This window comes from Nycticebus coucang, chromosome 8 (genome assembly GCF_027406575.1).
Source record: "Nycticebus coucang isolate mNycCou1 chromosome 8, mNycCou1.pri, whole genome shotgun sequence".
Classification (NCBI taxonomy): Eukaryota; Metazoa; Chordata; class Mammalia; order Primates; family Lorisidae; genus Nycticebus; species Nycticebus coucang.
Window position 1 is genome coordinate 82,003,588 of NC_069787.1, and position 12,464 is coordinate 82,016,051.

At 37.0% G+C, this 12,464-nt stretch overlaps 1 protein-coding gene across 7 annotated transcripts in view; it reads left to right on the forward strand.

Annotated features, from left to right (window-relative positions):
* The window catches only part of GOLGA4 (golgin A4), a 126,987-nt gene that overhangs the window by 21,225 nt on the left and 93,298 nt on the right, over nt 1-12,464 (forward strand). For 4 of the 7 annotated variants that reach the window (XM_053599250.1, XM_053599252.1, XM_053599253.1 and 1 more), the window contains exons 3-4: nt 6,449-6,547; nt 10,892-10,957. In XM_053599250.1, coding sequence (XP_053455225.1) covers nt 6,449-6,547; nt 10,892-10,957 — 165 coding nt within the window. The remainder of the gene's footprint in view (nt 1-6,448; nt 6,548-10,891; nt 10,958-12,464) is intronic. The other 3 variants (XM_053599254.1, XM_053599255.1, XM_053599256.1) reach the window with 1 other exon arrangement.

Sequence of the window (12,464 nt, forward strand, 5' to 3'; positions counted from 1 at the left end):
TGAGATACTTCCTCATATATTAGGGGCCTATATAGGTATGCCTGTTTTTATCCTGGATACTCATAGGTGAAAACTTTTCATATTGTTTTTTGGTTAAATCTCAGAACCTGGTGTTCTTATAATTTATTTTATTTCTTTGCTAAAAAAATGAATTTTAGAAATCTAGTTAATGAATGGATTTTATTCTGTTTATTAGGTGTCTGTTCATATATACTGTATACAGTTGTTAGTTTTTTTTTTTTGAGATGTAGTCTCACTCGGTTGCCTTGAGTAGAGTGCCATGGTGTCATCATAACTCACAGCAATTTCAATCTCTTGGGCTCAAGAGATCCTCTTGCTTCAGCATCCCAAGTCACTGGGACTACAGTTGCCTGCCACAATGCCTGTCCAGTTTTTCTGTTTTTAGTAGTGATAGCATCTTGGTCTTGCTCAGGGTGGTCTCAATCTCTTGAGCTGAAGCAATCACCTACTTCAGCTGCCCAGAATGCTAGCATTACCAGTGTGAGACACTGCACCTGGCCTATTGTATGCAGTTTTGCTTTCTTACATACAGAAAGGCAGTCTGAAGTAGTAGAAGGATGATAGGATTTCACCTTAACTTTTTAGAGCCACAACTTTCTCATTTTTAAAACCCTGGTAATATAATGATATGAATATCCATTTTCACAGGGCTCTTGTTAGGAGCAAGTGAATTCAGAAGTATGAAAATACGTACTTGGAATTTATGAATCACATACAAAATGTAGTTATTTTACAGAAAAGAAAAAAGCATCCTCAGAGTAATGAATGAGAAACATTCCCTCCTAAGTTTAGAATTAATTTTGCCCTAATGGATTGACTTTGGTGGCTGATAGGCTTTTACCTTGTTAGGTTTAGATTGTAACTTATGAAGTTGCCTTTTGGTATGTATTTCATTCTCATATTTTTTTCTTTTGATCTAATGATAGGACATAGATTATATTAATAGTCATCCTAATATTAAATCACCCCTTTCATTTCTGTTTTTTTGTTTTTGAGACAGAGTTTCACTATGTTGCCCTTGGCAGAGGGCTGTGGCGTCACAGCTCACAGCAACCTCAAACTTTTGGGCTTAAGTGATTCTTTTGCCTCAGCCTTCCAAGTAGCTGGGACTACAGGCACCCACCACAATGCCTGGCTATTTTGTTGTCGTTGTTGCAATTGTCATTGTTGTTTAGCAGGCGCAGTCTGGGTTTGACCCTGCCAGCCTCAGTGTATGTGGGCAGTGCCTTAACCACTGTGTATGGGTGCTGTGAGCCACCCTTTCATTTCTTAAGTTAGCTCTATTGATCAGAGTAGATTATTAATATACTGCTGCTTATTATTTACATTTCTCCCACTCTATTTGTAAGGAGAGTGGTTTTTGCATTTCTCTTTGTGCCAGCTTCTGCAGATTTAATTAATTGGGAAGTTTCTATTTTCTTCTCTTTACCTCTCCTCCATTTATTTAGGCCTTCTTTAATTTCTTTTAATACTATTTTATAGAATTTTTTTGGGGGGTGGTGGTGGGAGGGCCAGGGTCTCATTCTGTTAGCCAGGTTGGAGTGTGCATTAGCACAATCATAGCTTGTTGTAGTCTTTAGCTTCTGGGTTTCAAGTGATCCTCCTGCCTCAGCCTCCCCAGTAGTTGAGAATACAGGTACACACCCCTATACTTGGCTAATTTGAAAATGTTTTATAGAGATAAGGTCTTACTGTGTTGCCAGGCTGGTCTTGAACTTGTTGACTTAAGTGATCCTTCCATGTTGACCTCCCAAAGTGCTGGTATTACAGGCATTAGCTCTTGTGTCAGCCAGCCTATAGTTTTCTTTCTTTCTTTTTTGTGTGTGACAGAGTCTCACTCTGTTGATCTGGGTAGATATCTCGCAGCAACTTTAAACTCTTAGGCTCAAACTGTCCTCTTGCCTCAGCTTCCTGTCTCACTCTCGCTCATCTTGGTCTCGAACTCCTGAGCTCAAGCTATCTACTCACCTCGGCCTCCCTGGCCTTATGGTTTTCAGAATATAAGTTTTATACTACTTTTGTTAAATTTATTCCCAGATATATTATTCTTTTTTGAAGCTATTATGAATGGGATTCCTTTTTTTTTTAATGGATTTTTTTTTTTTTTGAAGTATGCCCTCACTCTGTCTCCTAGGCTATTAGGCATACACTACCACATAGTGATAATTTTTCCTTTTTTTTTTTTTGTAGAAAGAGGGTCTCACTCTTCTTCAGGCTGGTCTTATATTCCTACACTCAAGAAATCCTCCTGCCTTAGCCTCCGAAAGTGCTAGGATTACAGGCATGAGCCATTGCACTTGGCTCTGGAATTGCTTTCCTAATTTTGTATTTCATTTTCTTTTCTTTTCTTTTTTTTGAGACAGAGCCTCAAGCTGTTGCCCTGGGTAGGGTGCCGTAGCATCACAGCTCACAGCAACCTCTAACTCCTGGGCTTAAGTGATTCTCTTGCCTCAGCCTCCCAAGTAGCTGGGACTACAGGCGGCCCCCACAATGCCCGGCTGTTTTTTGTTTATAGTTGTCGTTGTTTGGCAGGCCTGGGCTGGATTCAAACACCCTCAGCTCTGGTTTATGTGGCTGGCACCTTAGCCGCTTGAGCTATAGGCGCTGAGCTGTATTTTGTTTTTTTATTGCTGCTCTATCATGATATAATTAATTTTTGTAAATTAGTCTTGTATGCTGAACTCATTCATTAGTTCAGTAGTTTCTTTAGTGGATTCCATAGAATTTCCTATTTATAAGGTAATATCATCTGTAAATAGAGATAATTTTGTATCTTCCTTTAGTGTATTTTACTACAAGTTCTTGCCTAATTTCTGTGGTTAGAGCTGCTAGTACATTATCCAATGGAAGTAGTAAGAGCAGACATTCTATTTCTGATGTTAGGGAGAAAGGATTTAGTTTTTGTCATTTTGTATAATGTTAGCAGTTGTATTTAGTAGATCTCCTCTATCATGTTGAGGAAGTTTAGTACATTCATAGTTTGTTGTTACCATGAAGCAGTCTTGAATTTTGTCAGATGCTTTCTCTTTTTCTATTGAGATGGACCTGTGGTTTTTGTTGTTTATTCTCTTGAATATGGTGCATTATATGAATTGATTTTCAGACATTAACATAAACTTGCATTATTGAGATAAATCCCATCTAATCATTGTGTATAATCTTTTTTTTAATGTATTACTGGATTTGATTTGCTAGTATTTTTTTTCAACAATTTGCTAGTATTTTGTAGATGATTTTTGTGTTTATATTTATAAGAGATGTTGGTTTGTAGTTTTCTTTTTTTGTCAGATCTGGTTTTGGTATTAAGATGATACTTGCCTCAGAGAATGACTTGGGAAGTGTTCACTTCTCTTTATTTTTGGAGAGGGTTTGTGAAGAATTTGTATTAATTTTTTTTTTTTGAGACAGAGTCTTACTTTGCCACCCTAGGGTGCTGTGCTGTCACAGCTCACAGCAACCTCCAACTCGTGGGCTTAAGTGATTCTCTTGTCTCAGACTCCCAAGTAGCTGGCACTACAGGCACCTACTGCAATGCCCAGCTAGTTTTTCTATTTTTGGTAGGAAAGTGGTCTGCTGGTCTCGAACTCCTGAGCTCAAATAATCCACCTGCCTCAGCCTTCCAGTGTGAATCATTGTTTGTGGCCAGGCTTTTTTATACCTTGAAGTAACTGTCAACGGACAGTAATTTTGATGCATGTTGCTTTTCCTGGGGCTCAGGGCCATAGTGTAAATTTTTGTTTGGCAGCATCTTTTGATATGGAGGTTGTTTTTCTATACTGGTCATCAGCTTTTGTATTATTTACTTAAAATTTCAAATAAGCTCCTGTTTGGTGAGTATGGTGGCTTGCACCTGTAATCCTAGCACTTTTGGAGGGTGAGGTAAGAGGATCACTTGAGGCCAGGAGTTTGAGACCGAATTACCCTCTTGTGAAATTTTGAATTATGCACTAATGTGGACAAGAGTGACTTTATTTCAAAAATTAACTTTAGAAGCCTAGGAAGAATGAAATTTGTACAGTATTTTACTTAAAATTAATATCCATTCAAAAGATGATCTTTCTGAGTCCCCAGGAGCGTAAGATTTTTAGCAAGAGTAGAAGCTTGGGACAGCACCTGTGGCTCAGTGAGTAGGGCGCCCGCCCCATATACTGCAGGTTGTGGGTTCAAACCCAGCCCTGGCCTAACTGCAACAAAAAATAGCCGGGTGATCGCCTAAGCCCAAGAGCTGGAGGTTGCTGTGAGCTGTGATGCCATGGCACTCTACTGACAGTGACAAAGTGAGACTCTGTCTCGAAAAAAAAAAAGAGTAGAAGCTTGGATGGGATGATTCTCTAGAGCCAAACAGGCATTTCAGTATACTACTAATACTAAAATTTAGAATTTAGTATAAAGTCAATTCTTGAATCTTATCCAAGGAGTACTCGTTATTAATATAATAGAAAAGGACAAATAGAAAAACAAAAAATATTTTTCCTAACTATAATTATAATGGTCTTTAACATAGGACCAGAAGAAGAATTAGTGAAGGCTCTAGTTAGTATACATAACCCTAAAGTACTGAGGTGTAAAGGGTATGTTCTTGAGCTTTTGCAGACAATTTTAGATATTAGTTCTTCGTTATATATTACACAATATATTGTTTGTTTTTGAAATGGGGTCTCACATGTTGCCCAGGCTTATCTTGAAATCCTGGGCTCAAGCAATCCTGCCATCTCAGCTTTCTTATGTAGCGTGTTAACTATATTATGTAATATATCAACTGGTAAGTTAATGTTGCAAAGATTCATTTTTAAAAGTTTTTATTTTGAAATAACTGTAGACTCATAGGAGGGTCTAGAAATTTTGAGGGGGGAGGCCCTGTATATCCTCAACCATTTCCCCACTGAAGTAACATCTTGTGTAACTACAGTATACTATCCAATCGAGGACATTGACATTGGTAAGCTCTGTGACATCCACGGAGCTCATTTAGATTTTAGCAGTTTTACATGCACTGATCGTGTGTGTGTTTGTATAGTTTTATGCGATTTTGTTATACGTATAGATTGTGTAACCTCATCCATTAAAAATGTATTTTAATTGTAATTTCTTGTATATCTAATTCATGATTGTGTTAGTATTTTGGTGTAGTATATGAAAGGTGGTGCGGCAGCACCCAAAGACAAGCCTGGTTAGTGGAGAGGTTTAGGTCAGATTTATTGAAAAGGAACCAAGAGGTTTAGGTAAGATTTATTGAAAAGGAACCGCAACCTGCCTGGGCAGGACAAAGATGGTGTCTGTGCCTGGGGGCAGTTAGAGACCTTTTTTATATAAGGCCCTAGAAGGGTGGGCATACTCCACAGCTTGCCCAGAGAGTTTTGTTGGGTTAGAGTCCTTTGGTGTGCATTTCAGGTGTGGGGCTTAATAGGTCTTTTTTGTGTTTAGTTTTAGGAGCAGAGTAGGAGAAGGGGGAGAGGGATCATGTAGAGCTGCATTAGCCCCCCCCCCCCCCCAAGTATACAGTTTCTGAAAGAAAACTAAAGCACAGAACAGAATATATACTGGAAGGACTCGTGTAATAGAATTTGTCTTTAAAAGTTACTATAAATTTCTGTTTTAAAAGTTTCTTCAGTACTTATTTTAGGTAAAAATGATGTTGTATATTTAGTGCAGATAAATGATTATTTAAAGCCTTCTGTGTTTTATCCTCCCCATGTGTTTTTTCATGGTATCTTTTTAAATATATCAAAATGAATGGCTTAATATTTATGAATGATACACCTTTAAGGCTTTGTGTTTTTTTATCATATGTTTTTTCTTTAACCCACTTTGCTGATGTGAGATTGATACCTAAAAATCTGTACATATTTAAAATATACAACTTGGTGAGTTTAAGTATATACATATGAAATCTGCATCACCACCAAGGACCTAGACACGTTTTCTCCCATCCCTTTATCATCATCATCGTCATCATTTTTATTGGTCAGAACATTTAACATAGGATTTGCCCTCCTAGAAAATTTTAAGAATACCATGCAGTATTCTTATTTAAAGGTACTGTGCTATATTAATGATCTGTGGAATTTATTTATCTTGCATATCTGAAACTTTTTACCCTCATGTTGTTTTTATTGGTAAGAATTTTTATACCAAATTTCCAGATATGCTGTGTGCCATGGTTTCTGTTGCATATAACATTTGTATGCCAGTAAGCAAGTTGTTTTTAAATTGGGCTTTGAGATCCCAAACTGGTCAACTCATGTCCATTCCTAACCTTTCTCTGCAGCTTATTATTTCTGTGGGTGGGATGGTGGTGGTTGTGGTGATGGTTATAATAGTATTGTGCATGTTGTGTGGTGAGAACACTTTGCAACATGCCATTATTATTTGTTTTTCATCATTTGTTTTATTTTTGTACTTCTGCTTATTACACTGAATGAAACAGCTACTAGCCGGGATGATAGCAGAGCCTGCTTTTCTCTCTGAATATACTATCTTTGCTTTGGATTCCTCCAAACAGCCTAAAACCCAGAGTGACAGTGTGGTGAGTCTTTCCACCGCTTTCTGCCTTCCCTTTGTCGGGAAGCAAAGTAATTTGACAATTGTAGAGGCAGATCTTATGTTGCTTGTCACTTACCATCCCTTAAAGCATCTTCAGTGTCTTGTTTCTAACCTTGCTCTAAATAAATCAGCTCGTAAATTGCTGAATTCTGGTGGCTGGTGTACTTCCTGATAGCTTTCTAACAGCAATAAAATAACACTGTTTCACTAATGTTAAGTTTTCTCCCTAGGGAATGTTTCCTCATTAACCAAAAAAGGTGGGTAATGTTAGAAATTCCTGGTCCAAAATATTCTTGGAGGCCAAGAGTATTTTAAGATGTGGCTCACATTTTCAGGGGGAAATATTTATTGTTATGTAGACCCATAATTAAGCAACATTGAAAGAATAGGATGATTCTCCTGTAACAAATAATTGCATCTCATTTTACAGTTACCAGTTTTTTTGTATCAAACATCTGAAAGGAAAAATTGTCTCATTTGTTTTCAACTGATTAAATTCATAGTTAAAAAACTTACATATAATTTCATTTTGGGAAAGTAGACATTTTCCTATCTGGTAGGTTCATAATTTAGCAAATTAAAATTTTGAGATGTTTACCCAGTAAGGCTAGCTTTTGGGGTTAGATTGGATGCTGACTGAACTGGCATTGAAGTTTTTCTAAATAGTAAGAATTAATTTTAACTTATTTGGTAGCTGGTAATAAAAGTGGAGTATTAAAATACTTAAACGTAGCCACTTGGTAGGTATATGACCATTCTAAACTTGGTTTTAGGAAAGAAAGCAGCAAGGGTGAAAATGCAGTTTCTAATGATTTAGTTTTATGCTTCGTGGAAATAGAAACTGTTTTTTTAAAAAAGAAAAACTTTTCTCACTTCCATTATGAGTTCACCAGGTTCACCATTTCAATCCATTATGAGTTTACTAAGATAGAAAAAATGTAATTAAAGACAAATTTGGCAGGGAATTTGTGGGTGTGCTTTAAGTTAAATATACTTTAAAAGGGTTTTCTTGTTTGTCTAAAAATTTCCTTCAGTAGAAAGTATCGGTGATTTTTGAGTATTGATATATATTGAGCTAGTTCTTCAGGCTTGTCTCTGAGAGAAGGCCTTCCTTATTCTGAAGGAAGGTCTTATTCTGTACTAGGTCTTTATGAGCATTATTGAGACCTCAGCTACTAGTGAGGCAAAATGTTAGGTCATGGGGACCAAGATGAAAATGCAGGGTTCTGTCATCTGAGAGTTTATAGTTTAATGTAGAGACAAAAATGTCAGCATACATGTACAGTACAAAGGAATTAATTTAAGGCTTCACAGAAGAAAATTCAGGCATAGGAAATGTGCTAGCCCTAAAGGCAAGCCATATTTGGAAGTTGAAAGATAAACAAGAGTTTGCCTGGCAGAAATGGAGAAGGCATAACAGATTGTGACAAAATCTTTAATTTTGCATCTAGAGATTTCTCATTTAAATTTACAGGGTGGCTTAGGCCAATACTTTTCCTTAGTTGTCTAGCATTTCTTTAGATATATGGTATAATACATAAACTGAGCTATATATATGGGGGGTAGGGAAAGTTTGTATGTATGTATGTATTTATTTATTTTTGAGACAGAGCCTCACCATGTCGCCATTGGTAGAGTGCTGTGGTGTCACAGCTCACAGCCACCTCCAACTCTTCGGCTTAAGCGATTCTTTTGCCTCAGCCTCCCGAGTAGCTGGGCTGGGCTCAAACCTGCCAGCCTTGGTATATGTGGCTGGTGTCCTACTCATTGAGCTACGGGCGCTGAGCCAGGGGAGGGGAAGTTTTAAAGTGTTCTATGTGTATTTGATAAGGTAATATTTCTTTTTTTTTTTTTGATAAGGTAATATTTCAAACAACTGTAGAGTAGCTTTTTTGTATGGACTATAGTCATGTGTCAATTCATTTATGTAGAATATGGACTCTCTTGTCACTCTCTTTAACCTAAATAGTTTATGGAGGCATTTTCTTTCTCCATAATTTAATTGTCTGTTACTTTTCAATATGTATACTGACTGGACAAGAGAATTGTTGATCTCCATAAAGTATATTTTGTATTTTATAGTATGAACCGTAGTGTATTTGTAGAGCCAGAAAGCATGCATTGTGCTATTACACAGGTATATGCCATGTATACAATTTGCAAGTCTTTGAAATGGCAGAGAACAGGAAGTTAAAAGTTAATTCCTAAGTTGTTCCAGTCTTTCTTCCCTATATAACTTTAAGGAAATATCTTAGACTGATAAAATTAGATAACTTCTTATTTTATGGGGAACAGAAGTTACTTAAAATTTATCACTTGAGTGATTAATTGTAGAGATGGAGTTTTTTTATTTGTTTGAGAGAGAGTCTTACTTTGTCACCCTTGATAGAATGCCTTGGCTTCATAGTTCACAACAACCTCAAACTCTTGGGCTCAGGTGATCCTCTTGCCCCAGCTTCCCACTTAGCTGAGACTACCAATGCCTGCCACAATGCCTGGCCATTTTTAGGGATGGGGTTTCACTCTTGCTTAGGCTGGTCTGGAATTCCTGAGCTCAGGCAATCTACCTGCCTTGGCCTCCCAGAGTGCTAGGATTATAGGAGTGAGCTATTGCGCCTGCCCAAGAGACAGGGTCTTCCCCTTGCTTAACCTGGTCTCAAACTTCTGACCTCCTGCTTCTGCCTCCCAGAGGGCTAGGATTACAGGAATGAGCCACTGTGTCTGACCTAAATTTATTTTTATTAGAGAAAAGTTCAAACATATTATATACATGAAAATAGTGGTAATAGTGGTATAAGAATCTCCTTTTCCCCAGTATCCATTACCCAGCATCAGCAATTAATTTATGGTCATCTTCTTTTATTTATTACTACCCTTCCCCTTCATTTCCCTAACCATGCCGCTACTGCCCTTCGTACACATGCAGTTTCTCCTGCCCTTCCTGGTTAGATATTTAAAGGAAATTTTAGGAATCCTGTTCATCCATAAACATTTTAGTATATGTTACTAAAAGGTAAAGACTTAAAATTTATAACTACAATGTATTTATCACACCTAAGTTAAGAATCTTTTACTATCAAATAGCTAATTAGTGTTTGAAAATTTAAGAACATCTTTGCAAAGCTGAGCTCCTCTCTACTTTTATTTAAGAATTAATGGCTCAGCTGGGTGCAGTGGCTCACACCTGTAATCCTTTGGGAGGCCAAGGCAGAAGGATCACTTGAGGCCTGGAGTTTAGACCAGCTCGGGCAACATAGACCCAGTCTTTAAAAAAAAAAAAAAAATTAGCCAGTCATGGGGACTCGTCCTTGTAGTCCTAGCTACTCAGGAGGCTAATTAGGATCATGTGAGCCCAGAAGTTTGAGGTTGCAATGAGTGATGATCACACTACTGCACTCCAGCTGGAGCAATAGAGCAAGACCCTCTCTCAAAAAAGAAAAAGAAAGAGTTTGGTCAGATATTTGACCTTTTCACAGTCAGCTCTGTAGTAAGGGGAAATGCACTATTTAACTACCAAGTTACTGAAACATAGTGGCTAGTATTTGGTGGAATGCTTTTGTTTAAAACATGGAAGTTTTTTTTTTTTTTATCATGAGCTATTTCTATAGCTCTAATTTAGTTACACATTTAGTATATTAGGAATACAATACTGAATTTTGAATCTCAAAGAATCATTCATTATCTTGAAATCTTTGCCAGTGTGATATAATCAGTAGAATATTGCTTAACTTGGAGCTTTTGCTATACCAATAGAATAAAACAAAAATCTTTCACCGTGGAAGAGAGTTTTAATTATAAATTAAATTTTTTGAAAATTATTATTGTTTCATTTAGCTTGCTAGCTGTAAGTGAATTAGGTATTTATATTTCTTACCAAAATATTTTTTAGAACTTAAAGTTGCCCAAGTAATTTGATTATTATTTTAGGGTAAGGAAAAACTGACTTTATTTCTTTTTTCTGGATAGTTTTCTATTTGAATGAAATTTGCTAATTGAATTCTTGATGTTGATTTTTGTTGTGGAGAAAGAAATAAGGAGGGACATAATGGGAAGAGGTCTGTGATTACCTTGAAACAGATTTTGCTACTTACTAATATTTGCTATTTATTACAACAAAAGGAATTTTCTAAAATACTTACCATACTAAAGCAGTTTTGCCTTGCATGAAAACATTCTAATAAATGAAGAATTAACTAATTTGTTTAGATATATGGTATAGCTGTATAAATGTATCTAATAGGTCTTGGTACTTAGACTTTGTTCTTAACAGTTTTAAACCTTTAGTGTTTTGTTCCTTTTCTTTACGAAATATTTTTCTTTTTCTTAGAATGCATCTACCCAGGCTACAAAATCTCTCGACAGTATTAATGGAAGTGAACCAACTATTCCTCAGGTCTGTTACTAATATTTTAACAAATAAGTCATTTCAGAGTGTTGGTTGATCTATATTATTAGCATTTGTCTTTATATTAAAACAACGATGGCTAAACATTTGATGTAACATGTATGGAGGTTTGTTCATGGTTACTTGGAAAAAATTTTAAATGAGAGCAAGATTTTACTTTTCATTAAATTATGACAGTGAAGTGAAAACATTTTGAGAAAATGAGATTTGACTTTGTAGTTGTAAAAGATTATAGAGGTAGCCATATTGAGAGACGTGTTTCTGTTAGTGTAATCTTGGAGGGTATGGTTTCTTTTGCTCTAATGCACACTGTTTTACTACTGGAGAATTTAGAATATCCTTAAATTTTTTTTTAAGTCAGGGTTTTGTTCTATAGCCTGGGCTAGAATGCACTGGTACCATCATGGCTCACTACAGCCTGAAACTCCTGGGCTCAAGTGATCCTCCTGCCTCAGCCTCTCAAGTAGCTGGGACTACACGTTTGCAGCATCATGCCTGGCTAATTTTTCTATCTTTTGTTGAAGTAGGAGCTGACTCTTGCTCAGGCTGGTCTTGAACTCCTGGTCTCAAGGAATCTTCCCACTTCAACCTCCCACAGTGCTTGGCTGGAATGTCTTTTTTTTTTTGAGACAGAGTCTCACTTTTTCTCTCTGGGAACAGTGCCATGGTATCGCATCTCACAGCATCCTCAAACTCTTGGGTTCAAGTGATCCTTTTGCCTCAGCCTACCAAGTAGCTGGGACTGCAAGCATGCCTTCCACACTGCCTGGCTAGTTCTTTTTCTATTTTTAGTAGAGATCGGATCTTGTTCTTGCCCCAGGCTGGTCTCAGACTCCTGAACCCAAGCAATTCATCTGCCTCAGCCTCCCAGAGTTGTAGGATTACAGGCGTGAGCCACCCACACCTGGGTATGGCTGGAATGTCTTTGATTTTAAAAAGTTATTTGGGGGCGGTGCCTGTGGCTCAACGGAGTAGGGTACCAGCCCCGTATGTCGGAGGTGGTGGGTTCAAACCCAGCCCCGGCCAAAAACTGCAAAAAAAAAAAAAAAAAAGTTATTTGGAAGGTAGGGCTCAAGTGACATTCTTTTGACCCTTCCAAAAAGAAAGAAAAAGATCATAATGATAGCAGTGTCTGATATGAACAGCTATTTACTTTGGTTTTAATAATTACTATTAACTTTATCCTGAATATTCTTAGTCTTTAATGTGGAACAGTAATATTTCTAATTCTGAACCTAGGGTATGGATCTAGAAAATTTGATTTATGAGCTAAATGATTTGTAAGCTAAATTACATAACATCCTGAAATATTATCTAGAAAATGTATGAATTACAGCTTTTCAAACTCTGTGGATGATCTGTGAGCTTAAATCCTCAAATATTTCATTGGGGCTGGTTAGGTTTTAGGGATAGCCAGAGTCTCTGGTCTATTGACTCTGGCCTTAGTTAATCCTACAAATACATCATTTTCTATAAGTGCCATGAGGTAGGGAGG